We start from the raw sequence: 24,523 nt of genomic DNA, 5'->3' as shown, positions 1-24,523 counted from the left end.
ACAAACCCCTCACCTCCTTTCTCCCTTCACCTGGCTTTTTTTTACCTCCCCTCCCTAAGCCGTCAGGGCAAACAGCAGATTCCTGGCCCCGAAAGTTGTCCTCTGTTTGGCAGGCTGTTTCTTGTGCTGACTGCGCATAGATTTGTACAGGGACCAGACTGCCCCTCTGCCATCTCCCCCCTCCCCAAACACAAATAGCACTCACTGCCACGAGCACAGGCATCTGGATATAGGGCTGCTTGCCCCAGTGCCACTGACCTTTTTCTTGCGGTCCCGAGAGCGGTTCCTGCGCTTGCGATTAGATTCTTCCTTCTCCTTCTGCTCCTGCAGAGCCTGAGCCTCAATATCTTTGATTTTCTTCAGCTGCTTAGCTGCTTGAGCCATGGCCGGTCAGACTGCAGTTCCCTCCAGAGCTCACACCTGCACTTTCCACGCAGCACCCTCCAATTCCTGGCCAAGAAAGTCCCTTCCCCTAGCTCAAAATGCTGTCGACCCAGATGAGCGTGAAACCAGTAATGAGAGGAAAATAGAAAGCAGTCAGCAAGCCCCAAAGGGCAGCCGATGTCTCCAGCTAATTGCTAGATGGAGTCTGGGACACCTTTATAAAGCATTAATAATCCTAAATCCAGCTGTTCCAGAGGTTCTGTGCACCATTGCAGCAGCCCCTGACTGCACTGGCACATCATGTAGAATCCTCCTTGTGGGACAGGACACCAGGCTGGTGCTGTGCTCTCTCCCTCACTGTCTCTCCTGCAGCACGAGAAGAGATGCAGCCAGTCAGCCACAGGAAGGAAAATAACTCTCAGCAATTAATGCATGATGACAATAGAGAAGCCGTGAAAAAGGAGGCTGATGCATTTCATCCCCACTTCTGGGTTCTCTGTAGCAATGCATAAAGAACAGTAACCTGCATGTAGTCAGTCAGTGGCTTTACCACTGCAGTGCTGCTGAGGCAGGCACATATTCCAGTCTCTCCAATTTTCTTCCTCTCAGTCACTCTCTGTGCAGCAGCCGCATCACTCGCTCACTCTCTGGGTTATGATTCCAGCTCCTTTCAAGGGGAGTAATAGGGAATCGCTGCATCGGTTAGGAGCCAGGCAGCATCTCTGCTCAGAAGAAAACAGCCGATACTGCAAAGGACGTGCCAAGTACTGGAGCAAAGTGCAGCTTAACAGCATCCTTTCCTCCTCGCATCTCTCCGCTGAGTGAGCAGCAAGGGGAGGGGAGGGATCTTGGCTGTGAATGGGAGACAGAAACCAAGGGCTCAGTCTGCTTTTTGACTACACAGCACCAGAAAAGTAAACCAGAGCCACCAGCTACTGCCCATCCAGGCATCACCAGAGCTCAAGTCCTCCCTGAGGAGCCCCAGTCAAGGCTCCTGGAGAGTCAGCCACCCCTTCTCCGCACACATCCGTACATTTCACCTGCAGCTGCCTTCCAAAAGCACAAACAATTCCATGTTGGAAGCCAGGGGTCAGGCCTGGAGGTGTAACTTGTTCCTGCGCACGGCATCAGCGTGTGAGGGGGCCAGGATAAAACTGCCGCGGACTCTTTGGTGGTGACCACAACATGACCTGCAGCAAAGTGTGCTTTGCTCTTCAGGCACTCCTGAGCAGCCCTGCCTTTATCAGCTCAGTCCTCGTCCATCAGAAAAACTGTCCCCCGTGTACAAACCCATGGGCAAAGCACTGGGAAAATTATCTGCCCAGGCAGAAGCCCTGCACACACTGCATTTTTCTGGCACAGTCCCCTCAGTTCTAGACAGAAAGGGTCCCTTTTGTGTCAAAAGACGGTGAAGCAGGGATTAATGTCCATTTCTCAGCAATTACCTGACAGTCACTTACAGGTTATTTAGACTGGCAAGAAGCTGAGATGCAGACCTAACTGCATAGACACTACAGGTCACTTTTCTGTCCCAGTAAGTTTTCCTGCATTTCTTTTCCCTTTGAAGTTCCTCCAATTCTGTTGCTTCACCCACAGACCAAGGAGGGTGCTAAAAACAGGAGAGAGACTGGCATATCATAGAGTTTTTAAAGAATATGATGACCGAGAATCCAGAGAAGGCCCTAATAAAATATGAAGAATAGGAAATCATCAAATTTTACAAGGCTTTTCCAAGGACAGCTTAATTCTGTGTACTGTACCCACACAGATAAATAATACACTCAAGTCTAGATACAGCTGCACATCTTTATATAGCAACATCCTATGAACGCCCATGCAAAAAAAATTACAAAATTAAATAGAAGCTGCACAGTGAAAGGCTCCACAGACAGGAGGTGCCAGGAGCACAGCTGCACTAGTCACCCTAATTGCACCTCTTCCACATGAGCACTTTGCAGGCCAAATGAGGCAGAGGCCAAACACACAAAAAATGACCTGTGGTCAACAATAAGCACACAGGAGGCAAAACACTTGTCACAGTTAACCATAATATGCTGAGAGCTCCTTGCTTCTGTATGTTTGACTTTGTATCCTAAACCAGCTCTTTGCTAGTTTAGAATTCTTTCTGAGGAATTTCCTAATGTTTCAAAACAGGGAACTTGGGATTGAAACCGAGTTTCAGTGCTGTGGGGCACACTGAGCTCTGAGCACGGCTGGCAAGGCTGTAGCGAGGCACTGCTGTGACTTTACATCTCATCCCTAACCTGAGTCCTGCCTTCCAGGTTCCAAGACTTAAGCTGGGTCAGACTTCAGAAACCCAGCCCTGCTATGTGGCTCAAGGGAAAGCTGTGCTACACTCCAGACTTTGGCATAGGCATCCCTTTTTTTCCTGATGTCAACAAAACATCTGCTATAGACACAGCTAAATGGCATCAGACAGTGGCAGTACACTCAGTCTTTGCCTGCATGCCTGTAGGACACTGCCTCCTCCTACAAACAGATCCTACCTCTTAACTCCTTATAAGCCAGAACAGAGTGAGCACAGGACAAGAGCAGTAATCATCAAGGGAGAACCGGGATTTGGGGAAAAAAGACACGGGAGAGAGTGGAGTCATGCTTTTGCTGGTCCAGAGGACAAAACAGAAAAGCACGTTTCCAAAACTGTCTGAAAACCTGCTTCTCCCTCAGTGGACACACAGGAGGAAGGAGATCCAGTCTCACAGAAGGAACAAGAATGTTTTCATGAGCTCCTCAATTCTGAATTCAGGATTCCGTCTTGACATGTTACAGCCGACAGGCTGAACTCCTCCACAATAGCCAACCAGGTAGTTAGCAGAGCCGATTCACTGTGGATCCCCTTACATCCTACATTTGTTTTCCTGCAGCAGCCTTTGTGGATGCCCCATGTTTGCCACTGACTACATAAAGCTGCAGTCAGGAAACAGAGATGGGCTCAGAGAGGGCAGGAAAGGCACTGGGACCTTGCTATCTCTTCTAGGTTTACCAGAAATTACACATTTTTTTGTACATTTCTCAAAAGCCCTTCTGAAATCAGAAGAATGTAAGCTCTTAAAAATAGCTTCAAACCCTTAATGATTGCGGAGAAAAGCTGAAAAGCATGGGTTGGATGGAACCCACAAGGTGAAGAGCCAACTCCCTATCCCAAAACCTTCTTACCATGGAATCATTCTTGTATCTTAAAGAGAATCCTCATGAGTACCTGCAGCAATTCTTCAAAGCTGGTGAATGACGCTGCCACACACGATCCCAGGCAAACAGGGAAGGGGCACACACGGTCTCTCCCCCTTTCCCTCCACACAGGCTCAGAAACATTGTTCACCTTCTTTTGCTTCCCCTGTACACTGGCTTTACACTTCAGGCAAAAGTCAAACAGCTCGAGGACCAACAAAACAATCTTTAGATTGGTCTTTACCAGGGAGGACTAGATGTGGTCTTTACCAGTGAGAACCATCATCAGAGCTTTGTGGAGCAGGCATGGTATTTTTCCCAAGCCTGAGGCAGAGATCATCTGTGATCTGCACAGCTCTGGCCTATTGCAAAAATTACCCACGCAGCTTGCTGGTATCAGAATGTGGTGGAACAACACTAAGAAACGTCTGGATATGACAGCAACTAGCAATGGGTACAGGGGAAAGGTGCTGCACGGAATGATCCCAGAGGCTTCTGCAAGAAGAAAAAAGGGAGGAAGTTAATCTTGTATTGATTCAGCTCTTCAGAGCACTCAGAGGTCAGATTTGAAACTGTTTCTGCAACAACTGTGCCTGCTTCCCATGAACAGTCGAAAACACAGGAGAGTGTGAGCACAAGATTGCTGCAGCCACTGCTGCCTACCTAGGTCTCGCTGCAGGGAAAGGCACAGAGCCACACCAGTTAGCTGAATTCTCCCTCACTCCAGCCCTGTTTACACAGCAGGTCCTGGCTGCCCAAGCACAGCTTGCTCCTGCCATCACCGAGCAGCCAGATTCTCTCCAACAAGACCACGGGGAGACCGATGGTCCTAGCTTGGTATCTGCTTGGTTGAACTACATTCTTCAGCCTACGCTTTACAGTACTGCTCCCTGTGAGATCAAAGCAGTGATCTGGAGGGTTGCAATGACTGCAGAGCAATTCCACAATGCATCACTGCCGTTTCAGGAGCAGAAAGTCAACCTTAGCTTGTTTCAGTTGAAAGCTAGTTACAAATATCACCGAGAGCCCTGGCGCTAACACTAGGACAAGAACTGACCACAACTTAACATAGCACAAATCTGATGTTTGTGCAGTAGGACAGACATCAGGGGGTGCTCAGCAGCTACAGCATGAACCCAGGCACTAGCACCAGTAGCGAACCATCCTACAACCTGAGGCTGGCAGGCAGCACCCACAGTTATAGCACACACCAGCCCTGGCATGAGCCCCGACCCCAGGGGATAAGAGCAAGCGTCCTGGCGTGCAGCCTGCACAGCAGTGCGAGCCCTAACGCTGACACTCATGAGTCAACGGCACACTGTCATTGGGCTGGCAGTATGAACTGAGGGTCTCATGCTTGACCAAGGAGAGAAACGGACTCTGGAGACTCAGCAGGAGTAGTGGCTCAAGCTGCTGGCATCGGAACGGTGCAACTCAAGATTTCTTTCTAAGGTGCTTGTCTTAAATTTTTCATTCACTGGAAAATAACCTGGGATTGATGAATGACGTGCCGAGGCAAGTCAGCCTGTGCGCGCTCACAGCTGCAGAGGACGCTGCCTAGCTCCGAGGAGATGCCTCTCAGCTGCTAAAAAGGAAAATTCCTAAGTTTGCTCTGGGAATGAGGAGCAGGACAACCACTGCCACCAGCTCTGGGCAGCACGGGAGGGAAAGGCCAGCCCTGCTCCCGCACCTGCTAGCGACACTGTCCACTCAGGGAAGTGGGATGGAGAAGATGCTAGCTAGAGCATGACTCTTCTGGTGACCAGGGAAGGACCATGCAGCAGAAAAGCTAAGAACCCTCACCTCAACCAGTTTGTTGAGCCTAGGAGCCTCTTGGAAAGCTTTTTATTTTATCCCTGCTGCTTTTAACCTGCTAACCCATTTGCTGGCTTGTGCATCAGGCACTGTGTTCTTTCTTTTTCAACACAGTGAGAAACATGTGAAGGAGAATGTGTGAGACCTCAGTTGTCTATTTCTCTTTTCCTGTTCCAGGCAGCTTTAGGCAGTGTTGCCACATGCTCCAAACAAAGGGCTGCTTTGCTCAAAAGAAGCAGTGGCACTAAAGAATAGGGACATTTAATGAACTCAGAGGGTAGAATTCTAAAAGCCATCTAAGAAAGAAGTTATTATTAACAAAACAGGCCTGGGACATACTATTACAAGCTACCGTCACAGCTCAGAACTTAGTAGGGTTCAGGAGAACTCCGAGATATACATGCAAGTGCTTCGAGTCACCATAAGGGAAGCTTTTTTTCAGAGAAGGTGCAAGTCTCATTAACAGAGGTGTAATTAGCTGCCAAGTCAAAGAAGGCCTCACGCTGTGGGCAGGCTATTCTGCAAGTGCAGACTCTAATAACTAGTTGAGTGGCCGTTCTTGGGGCCTGGATATGCTTAGGCATAGCTATCCTAATGTTCTTCACCTTCACCTGCAGGCTTACACCTGATAATGCCTCCAGACACCTTTCTTTGGATGCTCAGCTGCCATTCTGTTTAGTACAGAATAAAGCACTCATTCAAATAAAAACAGGGAAAAGATGCTAACGATTCTATGAAGAGACTTGAAATGCTTATAGCGAGGCTGGAAGGAATCTCTCAAGTACTGGCAGGCAGACAGTTTAGGAGGCAGCTCTGCCAAGCACCACAGAATTGTACTAGGATGGTCTGTACTTCGCTTTAGGTGACCTGCTTGAGCAGGGGGTTCGACCAGGTGACTTCCAGAGGACTTTCCCACCTCACTCATTCTGCAATTCTGTGATACACAAAGGGAGAGCACATACTAGCACAGAATCTCCAGATTGGAAGAAAGGCGATAAAGGAGCATAGAAAACTGTGACTGATACAGATAACACACAAACTTAAAAAAATATTCATTATTTCACACAAAAGAGGAATCAGAGGCAGCATGTTTAAAATAACTAAAAAAAGAGCCATATTCTTTCTACTCAATATAAAAATGAACTGTGGAATTCACTGCTATGGGATGCTGTGAACACCAAGGCGTACATGAGTTAGATTTAGGAAGGATAGGTCCATCACAGACTATTGAACATGATGGTTTGGGCCCAGTCTCCTTCCCTGGAGGCCCTTGAAGCAAAGCTTGCTTAAAATGCTGGGAAGGGATGCTAACAGGAAGGTGAGATGCAGAGAACTTTTCAAAAGACTGTTCCTGGCCATAGCATTTATTCTAAAACCCCCTCCCCGTTGCCCTGTGCATTACTGAATGACTGATCATGACTGGAAAACCACTAGACACATGAATTGCAAAATACCCCTAGTCCCTGCCTGCCCACAAAGCAGAGCAGAGAAATATCTAGCAAAGACTCCAGACAGCCCCGGGTTCAGACTCCATCTGTAAATCAGAGGGATTATTGTTCCAATACCCTTTAGGTACACCCTGAATGGCACTGAAAGCATCGTCTACCATCCCAAGGAAAGGAGGGTGCACTTGAGCAGATTAATTGCTTTTACCAGTGCAGCTGAGAGGGATACCTATGCTTTTCCAAGGCCAGAAATGTTTCCCTGTTCAGACTTATTTTCCTCACCACCTTATCCAGAGTAATATCATATTCTTCAGACCCTGACTATAGCACAGTGATCTGCAGCTGTACAAACACTGTCAGAGCCTCCAGACAGTACTACCCCATAACATCACAATTCTCTTTCTACCTTCCTCCTGCACCAATATTTACTGCTTGGACTTACTTAGCTCTGTGCAGTATTTGTGGTTAAGGTTCTTGAGGACAGCGGTCATTTTTCCGAGCAGATCAAGGTGCCTGTCTCACAGCTGGATAGAGAGATGATCAAGTGTGTCTCCGATGGCTTCTAAAGACAGTTTTTTCAGTGTTTTCCTTTGTCTGCAGTCTTTCAACCATCACCTGTTGACCCCTCGCTGTATATGCCCGGGCAGTTCTGATCGCTTTCTGAGGACCAAATTCTGCGATTTGCTTTGGTCTCAAGAGCATGCTCACTAATGCGAACCAAAGGAGGACAAGGACACTCCTAAAGCAACTGCAATCTTGCCTACTTCAGACTGCAGAAGACTTTTATGAGAAGGGAACACAAGGCAAGTTGAATCTGCTGCTCTGGAGAATAGCTCCTCCCAGAAGAACTGACTGAAGCCCTGGTTCAGGAAATCTGCTGTCCAGTAACAATTCAATTCTTCCTATGTGACACCCTTTTCCCTTTGCCCTCAAGATACCAGGGAGGATTGAACTCTAGGTCCAGAGCTATTGTCCTGGTACAACCCTAGCTGCTAGCATTTGGTTATATTTAGCTCTCTAACTTGAGGGGGAGCGGCATGCCTCCTAAACGGTCTTTGGAGTCACTGGTAGTTGGTTTTGAAACATCTGCCTTGAATTTTGACAGCATGATTTAAAAGTCTGAGTTAACTGGAATTAGGTATCTCTGCCGTACACATAAGATTGTCCTGTGCAGGAGCTTACACTCATGATGTTTGAAGTTTTGAAGCATTTGGCCTACGATTGATATCAAGCTTCTATGTGCTGTAGGTGTACGGTTGGTAGAAAGGGACTCTAGAGATCTGCTGTACGTGAAGAGAAGCTCATCTTCTTCACCATTCATGCTATTTCAGCAAGGACTCAGGACAGGACAAGTGGGAAATGGACTTAGTAGTAATTTCACTTAACTCACCGCATCATTTTTTTTGTCCAACAGTTATTTTCCTCTTCTTTGGAGAAGTTGTGTGGGAAATATCTGGAACAGTAGATGTGTCATATCTTGTTGCTGCTTGTTCCTGTTGGATAAAATGGGGAAACAGGATGACAGAATTTCAGTAAACAGACCTCCTCCTTTAGCTGAAAGGTACCATGTGCCTATACTAGCCATTGTGTCAGCAGAAGAGAAATTCTTCAGGAACCTTATTTAATTATTTGGCACAGAGCACCACATTTATCACTTTTTCCTTGAAAACTGATTATTTGTACTATGGTAACTCTCTGGTACCTCAGTCACAGACTGGGATTCTACCATATGACACAAATGACAAACAAACTGACAACAGAGTCCCTGTTTCAAAGAGTTCACAGGATAAAGTATTTGGCAAGGGAGAACAAACAGATACTGACAGGGGAACCCTTAGGAAAATAATCACACAAAATTAACAAGGTTATTATGTGCCAATTCCACATACAGAGCTGTCCTCCAGAATAGAACCTCCTATAGGGAAGGAAGCACAGAAACAAATTCCTGACTCTGTCTGCAAGGTACTGCAGTTGTTTCAAGAGATTAAACATGTAGCTGGAGTCCTGCTCTGCTCTAGGTGAAGATCAATGTTTGGTGGAGTTGCTGAGATTCTCTGTGTTAGGGGCAAAGGATTTTACATTCAAAGCTCAACTTCAGGCAGCTATTTTTAGGTAAATTATTCTGGCTGACAAGCTGTGAAGATAAAAGATGCTGCAGGCCCCACCTTAGCTGCTGTAAACTTAGTCTGCCTCAGTCTATCTGCATTCCTCTATTACTGCAGAGAAGGATCTCAGCAAGGAGCTCTCTCCCCGAATCGGGAAACTAATTAAGATGGTTCTGCTCTTTTTAGCGTTTTCTTAATTATCTCACTGATGAGCTTTCAGAACTGTCAGACCCCTTTAAGATCATCCTCCTTTCAGTTAGCCTCTTTCAAACCCACAACACTACTCTCCCAGGCAGTCGTTTGTATGTTGCTGTGGGTTGCACTCAAACTCTCCCCTGCATGTTGAGAGTTGGTAACAGACATTTTGGTCCACATGTCAACTAATTTAGAGCAAACCTGACAGTGCTGAATGGAACGACTCTCACCACGTCCACAGCATGATGTCTGGCTGTGGCAATGCAGAGCCTGCAGCAGCAGCTGGTCACAACATGCTGTAAGGTACTAAAGGTTCTTGCACTTCAAGACAGTCTGATTTCAACCCTGTTCTAGCCTGGCAGCTCTCGCTCTCAAAAAAAACCCCCAAACCGAACCAACCAACCAAAAAAACCCCCAAACCCCTCCCCTATTTAGTCATTCTCTAATGGTAGGATTTGATCGTTTGTATGAGATTCTAAAAAAGAGGTCACCTTGTTCATGGCTCCTAAATGTGGTTATTATCAAGTTAGCCCACACAAACATGTCTTCTTTTTTTTTTTTTTTAAACAACAAGCAGAAGCTATTAACAGTGCAGCCTATTTGATCAAATAATGTTTTTTAGAAACATTTCTTAAGTAGCAGTTACTGTTTATCAGCTCATTAACTCTGGAATCACATTTCCATGATCTTGTTTATAGATTTCCATAAGTGCTTACCTTTGTTCCTTGGCCCACAAAGCTAGAAAGTTCTTATAAATCATTACGTTCCTAACTAGATATTTGCTTTTTTTTTTCTTCTTAAAAAAGTTTCAACTACCTTAAGAACTGAGAAATGCACAAGAAGTTTAATTTTAATTATTATTAGCATTGGCCCTGCTCACCTCTGGCTTGACAGCTTGTGATTAAGCATTGCAAAGATCTCAAACAATTATTTGAAAAGCATTTCATATCAGCATGTGTAACCATAATTTGGTGCCAGGGCATCAGATGAAGACTTTGAATTGCCCTACTTGTCAGTTTATGATACAAGCATTTTACTAGAACATAACCGTACGCTGTTATTTCATGGAAGTGATCTGCCATGACCGTTTCAAATTCTAGAATTATCTAAAGCAGCAGAATTATACTCTAGACTAATCACTCAGCACATTAATTCTGGAAGTCAAAGCCATTTTGAATTGCTAGAGGATATGCAACTGTTCTCAATTGGTATTTTACTTTTAAAACCCATATTGTATCCTAAAAATGCGAGATGTTTCTGAAAACTGGTAATAAATAAAAGCTGACTCGAACAGTATTGTTGTTAGATAACAGTTCAAGCTGAGCACATTTTAATGGTCAAATCAAATCTGCTAAATTCAGCGTATACAGAAAATAACAAGTAAAACCCCAAAGACCCCAAACCACAGTCGTTTAAGTGTGGAAAAAACAGGGCATACTGGGGTAGCACCCACCACCTCATAACGTGGCTACTGGACAGTGCCAAAGCTTCCTTTAATGAAGAACATAAAAAAATTAAAAGTAAACTGAGTGAGTGAACACAGCTTTGTGGCACAGAACGGTTAATTCAGTCTTAACTCCAGCACTGACTATGGGAAAGTAATACACATACATGCAAATACACAGGATGCACATCTCCTGAGATCCTGATGACTCTTACCTGTAACAGCCGCTGACGTACTCCCTGTAATTCACAAGTGATTAAAACAGTGAAAACCTTAATCACAGGTCACCCTGCCTCTCTCCTTCACGCTTGAATAACCTAAAAACCGTTGTGGGAATAAATGAACAAATCACCCAGGAGCACCCCCATATGATTAACTTCTACCTGTATCCTGACATGTTTGATCTGAAAACTCAGGTGCCTCAATAAAGCAACTATAAGGTGTCCAAGGAAAAACGTATCAGCTCAAAGGAAGATGCAGCATCGTCCTCACCTTACATAAACTTACGTTCCACGTTGGTGAGGATCGGAGACGCGAAAAGCGCCTCAAACTTAATTTTACTAGTTCCCAAGGTCCTTTTCATGTATTTACCACGACACACAAACACCGTTTGCTTACTTGAAGACATACCGGTGACAGCACAGTTGCAGAAAAGCCTTTGCAAGATTCCTATCGCTGCTTGGCCCCCCTCCCAAAGCCTTCCCCAATTCCCTCTCCCCCCAGCCCCTGCCAGGCTGCACCACCGCATCCTTCGGCACCAGAAGCAACGGGCGCTCTGCCCTTGCGGTGCCAGCTAGGAATTATTGCTACAGCTTTTATCACGGGGAAACTTTGGCAAGGATCACACCCCCTCGCTGGAACTTTGCTTCCATCTAGCGTTTTGGAAGTCGTGAGCTTGCAGAGCAGAACTCAGCTTCAAACACACATTGTAATTTTTTAAGTGCCCGAGTCAAAACTCCAAAGCGATCGTACGAACAGAAGCTGACAAAAAGCAGCTAACACGATGCTTAAACTTTGGGCAGCCCTCGCAGAGAGGAATTTAAAGGTGACGACTTCTGGAAATGCTTTCAAGTTTTTGGTTTTTCTTCTTAATCTTCCTCTGATGAGAAGCTGTAGATAAAAAATTAACATGGACAGAATCTCCCAAGTAAACTCCAAGTACCACCGCTCTTCCAGGTCAAAAGGCCAACAGGGAAATCATATTCCCAGGACCAAGGATCAGTGACAGAGTTCACTGCTCAAATGGAAGAAAAAAAATCCACATGCACAACTGACATCCAAAATGGCTCAACATAATTTATTTTTTATGTTAAAATGTACAGAGTTCTTTTGAAAGTACTTGCTAGAAAGGGGAAAAAAAAGTGATATTACATACAAGGAGAGGAAGGGAGACCATCCAGCCAGGAGCGTATGACATGGAGAATTACAAAGGCATCTAGGCACCCCTTCCCCTTAGCTTACAAGTCACCATGAACAAAGTACAAAGAGGTTACAAAACAGGAAAAGCAAATATAAACAGACAGGAATAGACTCAGCTTCATTTGTACATGCGGCTTTTAGAGGCATCTGGAGCTCCTATTCACACACTCTAGAGATCTCTTTAAAGAGAATTTTTATCTTTCTTAAAATAGTTTTTAATATTCTACAACAAAGATAAAAAATTTTAAAGATGGAATGAAATGAAAAAGCTCTTATTTTTAAAAGGCATCAAAGTCACTAACAGTGAGATTTTTTTTTTTAATTTCTTTTAGAAGATTACCCAAGTTATCTTGCTAAAAATACATATTTTTTTTTTTTAAACAGAAGTGAAAAAATGGTAGGTACCAATATTACTGCGTTGGATAATTTCTTTTTATATATAGAAAAGAACATTTTTTTTTCTACAATAGTTCTACAGTCACAAAGGCTTGTGGAAAAGGGAGCTGCCCAATTGATAAAAAAAACATACAAAACCAAACCAAACATAACGGCAAACAAACTAAATTCACGGCCCTCATTTCAACAGCTTCTCCTCCTGTCTCAGACCCCTACCCCCCCCCCCCCCACACCCCCCCCAGCAATCAGGAAGCAGTGACACAGCTGAAGATCTAGGAAGGAGAGGGCAGCACAGTGCGCTTTCTACATGGGTTATTTGGAACTGGAATAGTATATACAGAGAAATGGGGTCCTACACAGCCTTGTACATGCTCAAAACTAAACAGAAATAAAAAGTGGAAGTCCTTTGAATTCTGCCTTTTACAGTTAGCAGTTATTGGAGGAAAGTCCATTTTAGTGCATCTGAAGAAACCCCAACCTTCTTTTAGACTCTTTTGGTTTAAAAACAAAAGAAATTAGTCTTATTAATGTGTCTGTATTTCTACTTCATATACAATAAAAAAAGAACTTTACACTAAAGGGTGTCCCTTTTTGGATTGGGTGACATGCCAGCAGTGTAGCCAAAAAGAATGTAAATTGGATTATGCGGTAATAAACACCAAAATCCTGCCGCCTGCATCCTACTATGGTGTTTGGACTGTTTCACTCTTGTAAAACAGGCCGATTCCCTTCTTTTCCCACACTAGATCAAAAGTGTGGCTATTCCTATAAAATGGGTCTCAAACATAGTGGGAGAATCAGGGAAAACATCACTGACCCCCCCAGAGCGCGGCACATTCAGCAACTTCCTACCCCATACCAGGAATGGAAGAGTGACAAGGACACCACAGGGTTCTCGTCAAAGTCACTTAAAACGTACACTTTATCTTCCCAGATTACCTAAGCAAAGAGATTAAGAGGCAGACCACTGGAAACAGCTGCTTTTGAGCTCAGCCTGACTCAAAGGCTCAGAACCAAGACCCTCAGCATTTCAAAGTACAGACTAAATCAGAGTTTGGGATCTCAGAGTTGTGGCTGACTTGCCGTTCACCAGAAGAGCCTGCAACCATTTTCTTGTCCTAACAGACCATTAACCACCCTATCCTCCTCACGACTGCATAAGGGATACAAACAGTTCTCTCTTGAGATGCTTCTTGAGTAGTTCAGAGTGACAGAACATGTGGGCATGCATGCACATCTGTGCGCACATGCGCGTCTGGGTGGTGAATGGGATCACTTTAAAGTTACATTATATTTTCAGCATGAAACATACAATTTCAATTAACTCATCTACAAAAACACCAGTGCGAATACTTTATTGTTTACATGTAACTCCAAATTTTACTGAGGGCAAGGGAGTCAGGGAAAATGAAAGATTAAAAATTTTTCCTGACTTGTAGAAATAAAGAGCTTCATTTATCCTCTGTGTCCCCTTCCAAGTCTCCCAATAAGTGCCTCCTGCTAGAAGTAGGAAATGCTAGGTGGGGTTTAGAGGGAAGGGTTGTTATTCTTTGAGATGTCAAACATTTTACATGACTGCAGCACTAGAAACTGCATACAGAGGGGCACAGGGGAGGGAGAAGGACATACATTTGAAAAAAAAATTTAGAAAGATGATTTCACTGTTACACATATTCTGTCCACATTGTCAGCAAAGTAAGGCTCTTCTTAAATTATGAAAAGATTTTTGTGCATGTTTTCCCCTCTAAAAAACATCTGTAAATGATTTTAGCTGTAAAATGTTTCAGGATTGTGAAGAAAACAAAAACACAAAACAAAAAAAAATCCAAAAAATAAAGACCAGGCTTCCTAAAAAATAAAATAAACCAAAGAAAATCCCTCTAAATCTACAGCAATATTTTAACTGGAAAAAGGTCCATTTTCTCTGGTTCGTCAGTATAAAAGGTTCCTTTATTTATATATATTTCAGTTTCTAGGATGCAAGTTCATCTTGCTCATCTTCTCATGTATGGTCCATTGAGAGACTGCTTGGGCACCCCAGCAGCATTCATGTAGCTGTGATGGGAGGGGCCAGTGTACATCATGTTTCCATGAGGATTTGGCTGCATAGGCTGCTGGGTATAGGCCTGGCTCCCCATCATTCCCATCTGCATCTGCATAGGATACTGTGCTGTCTGGTTCATGTAGGCAGGGTTACTATGGTAACTGCTGTTCATCATAGGCTGTGTCATTCTGTAGCTGTTCATGGCATTCAGGGTGTTCATATTCATGGAATTAACATTGTAAGGGGTGGTCGGCATTAGGTTGACTCCCATGTTCATACCCCGTTGAACAGCTAACGTACGAGGACCAGCCTGCATGGCAACTGCGGGTGGGCTGCGGCCATAGAGCTGCTGCTGGTGTGCAGTTGCAGAGGGCAGTGGCGCTGATTTAGAGCGAATGGAAATGTGCCCCTTGACTGGCATCTGCCCCTGCAACCTCTGCGTGTGTGGAATACCAATGTTGGTAGCAGACATGTTACACTGAAGCAGAGGTGACGTGAGGTTCATGGTGGTGGACGCCAGGTTTGGTGGGGGTGTCATAGTGGCTTGTGCTTGTGGTGTGCCTGCTAACGGATGAGAGGGAGCTAGCTGAGCCAGTCCTGTGTTGGACAGAGAAACGCTGGTTGCATAGGAAGTCACAGCAGGAGAATGGCTATAAGGCATGGCATGAGGGTCCATAATGGTGTTTGTCAGCTGCTGCAACTTGGCTAAACTGAAGGTGGCTGATGGTTGTGAATAGCTCCCAGCACCAAAATCCCCTGGAATCCTCTCGTAGATACTTATGTTACCAGTGCTTCCGGATTCAGGTATTTCCATGATCATAGGTGCTGGGGTGAAGCTGTTGTTCATGCTACACTGAGACAGTGGAGGTTGCTGCTGGGGTGGAGGTGGGGGCTGTGGCTGCTGTGACTGAGGCGGTTGCTGTTGCGGCTGCGTTGTTGGTTGCTGGTTACTTGGAGGCCTTTCTACTACACAGCTCTGAGGTGACTTGATATTGCAGTTTGCTGCAGGCTGGACAGTGTTTTGCTGCATCATGCTGCAACTGCTGCCAATGTTTGCCATTTGCTGAGTGACAACACAACTGTTCTGAGTGAGGCTGCTAGAAGAGGACAGTCCTCCATACGAACAGCTGCTCTGGGAAGAGTTATTTCCACAAATGCTGCCTCCCATAGTGGAGTCATAGCTGCTGGGGTTTTCGTAATTCTCTGTAGTGCTCTCAATGCTGCCAAGGTCACTGAAGCCACTATCCACCACCTGCTGAGAGTGGTCCGATACTGAAGGCACATCCATCATGGGGCTGGTCTCCATGTTCTGCATAGAGGGTGCGGACAGGGATCCTTGTTCAGGACTTATCTGGGTGTAACTGCTCTCCAGAGCAGGCACGTTTGGGCTGCTGACAGAACGTACAGACTGGCTGGGGTGGGACTGAACAGAAGATATTGGACTGTTGTGTTCTGAGGCCTGGCAATCTTCAACCATTGATATCTGAGGATCCTCCTCAGTCTGGGTGTAACTCTGCAAAGTCTGGCAAGCTGCAAGAGTTTCTTCACAGTCCTGGTAAGCTACATCATGCTCATTGCTTTCCTCCTGTGTCAAGGACTGGACTGCTTGGACAGTTTCAAGATCTAGTTCACTATGAGGAATCTCTTCCTCTTCCTTTAATTCAATTAACCCTTCTTTATTACTTTGCTCTTCTTCGTGATCATCTTCAGACCCAGGGACGTGCTCTGAGCCCACCGAGGTCTCATTGGAAGCCTGCTCTTCCTCAGAATCTGCCTCTGCTTCATCTTTTTCTTTTGCATCTTCTCTACTGCTCGGTATGCTTGTTTCTAAAAAACATTCTTGCACCTGAGGCTCCTCCTTCACCCCTTCTCTAACAGGCTGTTCCTCCAATTCTTTTTTCTTCACAGATTCCAGATGACCGTCATCTTCGTCATCAGCATCATGATCTTCATTTTGATTTGTCACTACTGCAACTTCCTCTTCTTCCTCATGGTCATGCTCAGGTTCGTCTAGTTCTTGCTGTTCTTCTTCTGATTGCCTTTGCTCTTCTAAAACCCGTGGCTTCTCCTCTACCTCCTCTTCTATCTCAGGCTCTTTTACTTCTGGCACTGGACTGCTGTTGCTGTCCACAGGAGAAACTGCTCTTACTTCACTGCTGGCTGTATCTTCCTCTTCTCCCTCTCCTACCTCTTCTGCTTCCATATTCACATCTTCCTCTTTCCTTTCCTCAATAAGAGGCAGCTCCTCTTTCTGCTCAACACCTTCTTCTTTATCTGAAATTTTGGGCTTACGCCCTGGTTTTGAATTAGCTACCACTGCATCAACTCCTTCATCCTGAACTGATGGTGGCACCTTTTCCCGGTTCAGTTTAAAACCTGGTTTTCGACCAGGTCTTTTCTTCCAGTGGACTGGTTTTCGGCTTTTCCCTTTTGGCCATCCCTTCTTCTTTTTCATGGGTGTAGAAGTATCTGGCTCAAGCGAAGAATCCTTTGCTTCACATTTTCTCAGCATAGATAATGGTTTCAAAGTTGGGTTACCTGAAAACACAAATTGAAAGATACTGTTCAAACATTTTTGTTTGACCGGAGCATTCATGGAAGCTTTCCCAAGCATTCCCATCATGTTTATCAACTTTATGTATCAATACTAGCTTAGTGATTTATTGTGAAGGGTAACAATAAGGATCAAGGTCTGCTGTGATTAGTAATCACACTGGACATTACATTTTCAAAGAACACCAATGCTTTCAAGATTTTGCATGGTCAAAGCTCTGAGCCTTTAATACACAATTCAAATTAAACACTTGGCTATACAATGAAGTCCTGGAAAGACTCAGCACCCTTTACAAATTTTATTTATATATGTTCACAAATGAAAATGTTCCAGTGTAGGGGAACACATGCAATAAAAACATGTTTCCATTTAGATCTGTATTTTGTGCATCTGCTGAAGAAAGGAAGTATTTCCACTTTTTCATGGCTTATGCTTTTAAGTGCCAACAGAAATACACAGATGACTGAATTTGGCTACCTTTTTTTTTTCTTCTTTTTTTTTAATCTGAGAAATCGTTAAAAGGAAGCTGAATTTCTCTCTCATCTAACTTTCATTTGATGAAGCAAGTTTTACATTTCAGTGACTTTCCAAACAGTAGAATAGGTTCAGAGCTTATACAGCCAGAGAGCAATGTGCTAATTTACTGACTTACAAAGCTTACAAGTACTGTAAGGCATTCCCTGAATTAATTTTGTTTTGAACCTGTCAATTTGGGTGATGGTTGGACTTGATGATCTTGAAGGTCTTTTCCAACCTACATGATTCTATGATTCTAATTAGGATAGTCAGTGACAATTTACACAACTGTTGGTTAACTACTGCAACAGTTAATCATTGACACTAGTTGCTATTCACACTTCACCATCTGAATTCTGTCCTTCAGACACTGAATTTACTTAATCTGCTTTTGTATTAGTTTTCCTTTTATCCGTTAGGCTGAAAATCTCTCTTACCAAATAACAGTTCTCACCTAAGTAATTTGTAAATTTATCAAGTCACTCTTTTGCCTCTGCTTTCTTTGAATCTACTGTTATAGAACATTTGTTCTAGTGTCTCAATCAGCGCATGACTGTTCTTTGAACTATTCCAGTTTATCAATACTCTTATCAAGTGTGAGTAACTGAGTAAAGATTGTTGTAGTAGTTCCACCAAAGCTAAATAAAGAGATGACAGAATGTGTCTACTCCACTTGAGATTCCCCCGCTCATATATTTAAGGATCATCTGAATCTTTTTGGCTCTGTGCTAGAAAATAATGCCAGTTACTGGACATGACCTTCAAATCCTCTCTCATAGACTTTTTCAGTGAATTGCCCTTCACTTCATTTACTAAATCCCCTCTTTTTCTGTCAGCTGCTACATTATTTTTTAATCTATCCATAAAATAGCAGTACAGACACACAACCCAGACCAGTCTCCCTTAGAACGGAATAGTTCTGTTTGACGGGACCTACAATGATCATCTAGTCCAACTGCCTTGACCCCACTAATAAAAAGGCTGCTTAATTACTCGTTTGCAGCTTGATTTATTTAATATGTATTAGCTTGATTCTGTAACATTTCATCTTAAGCAAATGGTTTTGATTAAGTCCAATACCTCTCAAAACACTCAGTAGGTAACATCAATTACCCTTATTAACCAAGCTGTAGTCTTGTAAAAATATATCAAATACATTTTTCATATACCGATGTTCATTTGTATTGAGCAAATAACTGGACTTTCTACTGAATGATAAGCCAGTCATCCTACTGTTTAAAACAGGATGTCACACTGATGGGCCTGTAATTAGGTTGGTCATCCCACTATATGGATGTAAGATCAATTACCCTCAATATTCAAAGTACATGTATTCACATTTCTGCCCTTTCTACCATCTTAAAAAATGTCATTGATTCCACGCTATGAATTTCCCAAGAAGAGCTGTATTAAGTCCAACAAAGGTAAAACTAAATAATGTGCTCCCAGTAGTTCACAAACGCTTCTTAAAACCTAATCATAGGTCAGCTGACTTATTCTTGCCCTTTGCTGACAGGCATTTACTCTAAATAGGTCCGATGAGAAGCATTCTGAAAAAATTCTGGGTATTAAAAAAATGAATTTAAAACAAATACTGAATTCAAAACTGAACAACTCCTTGAAGTCATCAATAAAACAAGTATTTGGAATGTGAATAAAGGAAGGAAAGGATCTTCCAGTCAGCATATTATTGTGCAGGAAGAAGGAAATACTACTTTCATAGTATTTGTTAAAGCATGAACACTTAAGCCCTTAAAGAAAAAAAATCCACCTCTTTAAAAAAAAATTTTAAAAAATCACTATTTCTCTTCCCCTTCTTTCACATTTCCTACCTACTATAGATGATTAGATTTACCATCTCATAGGTATAAGACCCTCTGCTTTTATCTGTACTTTCACGGATTTAATATTTTTAGGAACATTAAAAAAAAAGTAGTAAATGATCTTACGATGGCAGGCTCCCCTTATAATAACATCATATTAAAGGTGTCCAGTCTGGGCTCCCCAACACAAGACAGACATGGAGCTACTGGAGACAGCCCAGCAAAGAGCCACTAAGATGCCTAAAAGACTGGAGCATCTCTCTGATGAGGAAAGGCTCAGAGAGCTGGGACCAGAGAAGAGAAGGCTCCCGGGGGGAATCTTATCAATGTGTACAAATATCTTAAGGGAGGGTGTCAAGAAGACGGAGCCAGGCTCTTTTCAGTGGTGCCCAGTGCCAGGACCAGAAGTAATGGGCATAAACTGAAACACAGTGTCAGGAAACACTTCTTTACTGTGACTGAGCACTGGAACAGGCTGCCCAGAGAGGCTGTGGAGTCTCCCTCCTTAGAGATGTTCAAAAGCCATCTAGACATGGTCTAGACATGATCCAGACACCCTGAGCCACTGGCTCTTAATGGCCTTGCTTAAGCAGTGCCGCTGTACAAGATGACCTCCAGAGGTCCTTTCCAACCTCAAGGGACTGCAATTCTATGACTTTACCACATGCACTTGACACTGTCTTCACAAAAGAATATGGATTTGATGACCCCTCAAGATTTCATGTGCATCATTTTTTAGGATACTGAGAAACATATGTATGTGCTCATTCAGTTGCACTTAGTTAATCGTCAGTATGCATGCAAGCTTGAACAGAAGATCCTTACAATATTCACATTCACAGTAAAACTTACAGGTAGAACTAGGAAAAGCGAAATAATACAGCCCAGCCTATTACAGAGCTCTATCTTCCCCCATACCACACTAATCAAGTTGCACAGAATTGGTAGAATATAGAGAGACAAGCTTTATTTGTTTTCTATACCACAGAACACACTCTGTCTTCCAGAATGCCTAACGCTTAATAAAAAATACTGGCCTCAAATCACCACACCACACTACCCATTGTCATTGTAGCCCTGACAGCAATCAGAACCAGTTCAAATTCTCATCAGAGACCAAGTTTAAGAGATTGCAATGTTACATTTCAGGGAAATCATAAAACACTTTCAATGCATTGCCTTAGCTAGAGATTAAGTTCTCAGGGAAAAAATCTAACCAAACCCACCCTTAGTCAGAAAGTTTAAAAAAAAAGAAATGACAAGTAGGTTTCTGTAGTGATGGGAAAACTTCCAAAAAATCTAAGCTTCCTATAAACATTCCTAACACAGTTATGATTAAAACAGTCTAAATCTGAACCCAATATTAATGACTGCAATACCATATTTCTGAATTGTCATAAGGCAGTGCTGCCCCCCTCCACCCAGCTTAATTTTTTATCAAAAAAGGCCAGCTATTTATGATGATTGCTTATCCCTGTGGGCTAACATGTTTAGGTAATTGAAAGTACATTGCATTTTCTTTAAGATCATTACAGTTTTACTATGTATATGCAAAGGCACCTGCATTAAAGGCATAAGCAGCCAACAGATACCGTTTGATGTCAGGAGCAGCAATACCCTAAAATAGTGTGCTTACTACTTTATTACTTCAGAAGTTCTGACAAATTCGCAGAAGTTCAGGAAAAAAAAAGGCAACAGAAGTGACACAAGGGAACAGAAAGCACTAAATTACAAGTGGCAAGTAAGAAAGTAAAGTATTTATAAAGTAGGTGAGTGAGAAACTGATTGTTGTAGTATATAACAAGTGTGAGTTAAAACAGTGGCTTTCCAAATACCGCTTCTGATCCCTGGGTACTCTATGGACTATATGTAGTTTGTAAAAGATGGTTAAAAATCACTGATGTATTTTATAAAGCAACGTATGTGTGTGGAATCTCTAAGGGGATCTGCGTCTCCACCAGAAAACATTCAGAAGAGCACAAATGAAAAAGACTGAAAACCAGTTATCTAACAGATCTTCTCCCAACTATATAGTCTTATTAATGGTGCTGGAGTACCACAAAAATGTATTTCATGACGAATCTGATCACAATAGAATTAATAAAACAATGGTATAAGCTGACTGTGCATATATTCCCACTAAGCAAACTTAATGCTGCATCAACACGTGTTTGCACTAAATTTACATAGTTGTATGCTGCTATAAGGATTTCAGGGTAACTGATGCTAAATGGATTGTATACATAGCTATAATCATATTGATGCTTTCAGTATTTAAGAACTTCTAAAGAAAAATTCTGCTCTGCTAACCACAGGCTAGTTGAAAGCCATAAATTAATGAGTTCGTTCCAGTAACTATTTTTTATTGTGGGATAACGGCACCACACTTCTCTTTCACACAGTTTTTCGTTTTTATTTGGCTGACTGCCTTGCGCTGTGTAGACCATCAAAAGAACAGAACATATAACAGCCGTAATGAAGATTACTAATGAAGGATCTGAATGACAGATGGGTTTTTTTGAATTGTCAGTACACTCTAAGTAATCAGTTCCAACCAAACAATTTTATTTTATGAACTGAAGGTTCAGAGAACTTTAAGGACATATGAGAAGCTGAGAGGCAGGACATGCAATGTGATGAAGAACTAGATCTCGAAAGAGACAATTTATTACTTTGTTACAGAAAACTGAGGGCTCTCCGATTCATTTCTGTTTTGTTTCTGTAAGTGACCCTGCTGCATAGGTTTTTCCACAATCACAGATACCAATTCCACTAGGAAAGCTGAATCAAAAAGGACACCCTGTGATCAGGTCATTGCTAGTAAGATAGTTAAAAGCATGCACCACATTTTCATAAGACTTGGGAATGTTTGAGGCTGGTTTGACTGGTAAGTTATGCCTAACCTTACATTTTGGCTAGAAGTTACAAGACAAGGTAAGCAGCTTGTTCCATCATGGGCTAGTATATTTCTGACACTCACTGACACACTATCTGTATCAAACTTTCAACAGCATACCACCAAACATACCATTAGTGTCATCAGACTCCTCCTCATCTTTGGACTTCCTCTTAGAAGAGGGTCTATGCCTGAGTGTGTCTGGTGGGGCTAAGTGCCGAAAGTATCCACTGGGCAAAAGTTCATTCTCCTCTTCTTCATCCTCCTCCTCCTCTTCCTCCTCCTCAATCTCAAATGTAGGCTCTAATCGGGGCATTGGTCGTTCAGAGTCTGAGTCCTCAAATGGTTCATCCAGCACTTCTGTGGTCTCCGAGATTGTTTCAGTGACAACGCTGCTGTTGTGGTGCTTACGCTTGCGGACTCGCCTCTTCCGATGAAGAATTGGTTTCTGAAAATGGAAGGTGGGAGAATAGAAGACATTTTATCACATGCAGTAGAAATAAAACACTGATAAACAGAAAACATGAACAGCAGAGTTCAACAGTCCCAGTGGGACTAAAGGGCTCCCTTCTGGAATACAGACTTCACTAGAAATACTGACTGAAACCTGCCTTCAGTTAGACAGATGTCAAATACAATGCAAGATGACCAACTTCCATGAAGACTGCTAAATTGATGTTTGTGTAATAGTATAAAACATTTAAACAGCTGAAGCTAACAGCCCATCCATAACAGCTGAAAGTTCAGAGACACTACAATATAGATGTGAATAGTTTAGAATAAGCTACAAAGATGATATAGAAGAGAACTTTTCAGTGCAGCACCCCATGAAGAGAGGATTTTCTTGGTCATGTTAACAGAATTCACATCTCCGTGGTAAATCATTCCAAAGACTTTATGCTGTGATTTTAGTTGTTTAGACAGCATTTGTGTTTTGCAAGCTTCTTTTAAAAGTAGGGCCATATCTGTTTCTATTTTGCATGATTGAGTAAATCTTTAATAACCAAGGTGGAAAAATCAGAAGTACAAGGCAGAAGTTAGAATTAAAAAAAACCCTACCTCTGATTCAATAAAAACCACCACTACAAAAAGGTAGCAGAAAGCACCCTCCAGACAGAGTTCTGGAACACTGAGCAGGTGCTACCTGTATGCTTAATACATACCTCATGTATTACCAATTGCACAATCCTTCAGAAAGCACCAACATACTGACAAAATAGACTGCATGATATAGTCAGAGACAACAAGAAATAAGGCACACACCTTTCGTTTTAATGTTGGCTTGGTGAGAACAGGTGGAGAGCTTGATCGAGGACTCACAGGCTCATCATCTTCCTCTTCACTACTCTCACTGAAACACCTCAGAAGTGCCCTGTCACTATCACTGTAGCGGCGGGGTAATCTGTCGCAGTCCTCCGGGAATCTACACTTCAGTGGCTCTGTGTTCTTTTTCAACTGCCCTCTCCACCTTTCCATACCTTCACTGTACCGCCGACGGGGAATTGCAGATTTTTCACCTTTGCCATACTGTCCCTGGGAAACTGCAGATTTTTCCTCATCTTCAGCATACCGGCCTCTTGGGGCTGGAGACTTCTCCTCACATTCATCACATCTTCCTTGCAAGGCCGCTGACTTCTCCTCACAGTCACTGCACCGGCCTCGTGAGGCTGCTGATTTCTCCTCACATTCACTGCATCGCCCACTGGGAACTGCTGTTTTGTCCTCCATGGGTAATACTGGCTCCTTCTCACAAAACGGCTCCCGAAGTTTTTTGCCCTTGCGGTTCCATCGACCTCTTCGTGATGGCTGACTGTTTGCTGGAAGACTATCCAGGGGAAAAATGTGCTTGTTTGGCCGTGCAGAATTGGCTGGAGCAACAATGTCTGGCTTTTTTTCACTCTCTGTAGGTGAGTAAGGCTCTTGCTCCTTCTTCTCCCATGACACAGATTTTACCATCTGATTTAAATACAAACAAATAGATTTTACACTTCCTATTTAAGCATGCATGTCTATTCGGCATTCAATTCCACAAAAGCTTTTGAGCAAGAAGTCAGAAAAGTTGAACAAGAATGACTTCTGGGAATCTGAGAAGAAAAGAATTGACCTTTCTGAGGTTCTAATAGTGCTAACTGCTACTCCTTTCCTCCCAGGTGATAATGTACCTCAATTAGCTTCCCAACAAGTGACTTCAGTCAGCAGCAGCCATCCAGTGGCCTGCTGGAATGCAAACATTATCTTGCTACCTTCAAACACAGTATTTGTGTATTTTTCAAGAAAAAAGTGACACAAACTTGAAGC

General features: G+C 43.1%; 2 protein-coding genes across 10 annotated transcripts in view; both read right to left on the bottom strand.

Moving 5' to 3' along the window:
* The window catches only part of ANK1 (ankyrin 1), a 70,524-nt gene extending 69,331 nt beyond the window's left edge, over positions 1 to 1,193 (bottom strand). For 6 of the 9 annotated variants that reach the window (XM_069800863.1, XM_069800866.1, XM_069800864.1 and 3 more), the window contains exon 1: positions 259 to 1,191. In XM_069800863.1, coding sequence (XP_069656964.1) covers positions 259 to 384 — 126 coding nt within the window. In that variant the 5' untranslated portion in view covers positions 385 to 1,191. Of the gene's footprint in view, positions 1 to 258 lie in introns of all 9 variants that reach the window. The other 3 variants (XM_069800875.1, XM_069800873.1, XM_069800867.1) reach the window with 3 other exon arrangements.
* Positions 1,194 to 11,853: 10,660 nt separating this feature from the next.
* The window catches only part of KAT6A (lysine acetyltransferase 6A), a 52,844-nt gene continuing 40,174 nt past the window's right edge, over positions 11,854 to 24,523 (bottom strand). The window contains exons 16-18 of the mRNA XM_069800860.1: positions 23,489 to 24,181; positions 22,358 to 22,673; positions 11,854 to 16,974 (exon numbers count right to left, since the gene is read on the bottom strand). Of these exons, the coding sequence (XP_069656961.1) occupies positions 14,387 to 16,974; positions 22,358 to 22,673; positions 23,489 to 24,181 (3,597 nt within the window). The 3' untranslated portion in view covers positions 11,854 to 14,386. The remainder of the gene's footprint in view (positions 16,975 to 22,357; positions 22,674 to 23,488; positions 24,182 to 24,523) is intronic.

Source organism: Haliaeetus albicilla, chromosome 13 (genome assembly GCF_947461875.1).
Source record: "Haliaeetus albicilla chromosome 13, bHalAlb1.1, whole genome shotgun sequence".
Lineage (NCBI taxonomy): Eukaryota > Metazoa > Chordata > Aves > Accipitriformes > Accipitridae > Haliaeetus > Haliaeetus albicilla.
The sequence above is the reverse complement of the archived record's forward strand: the minus strand, read 5'-3'. Positions and strand labels throughout refer to the sequence as shown.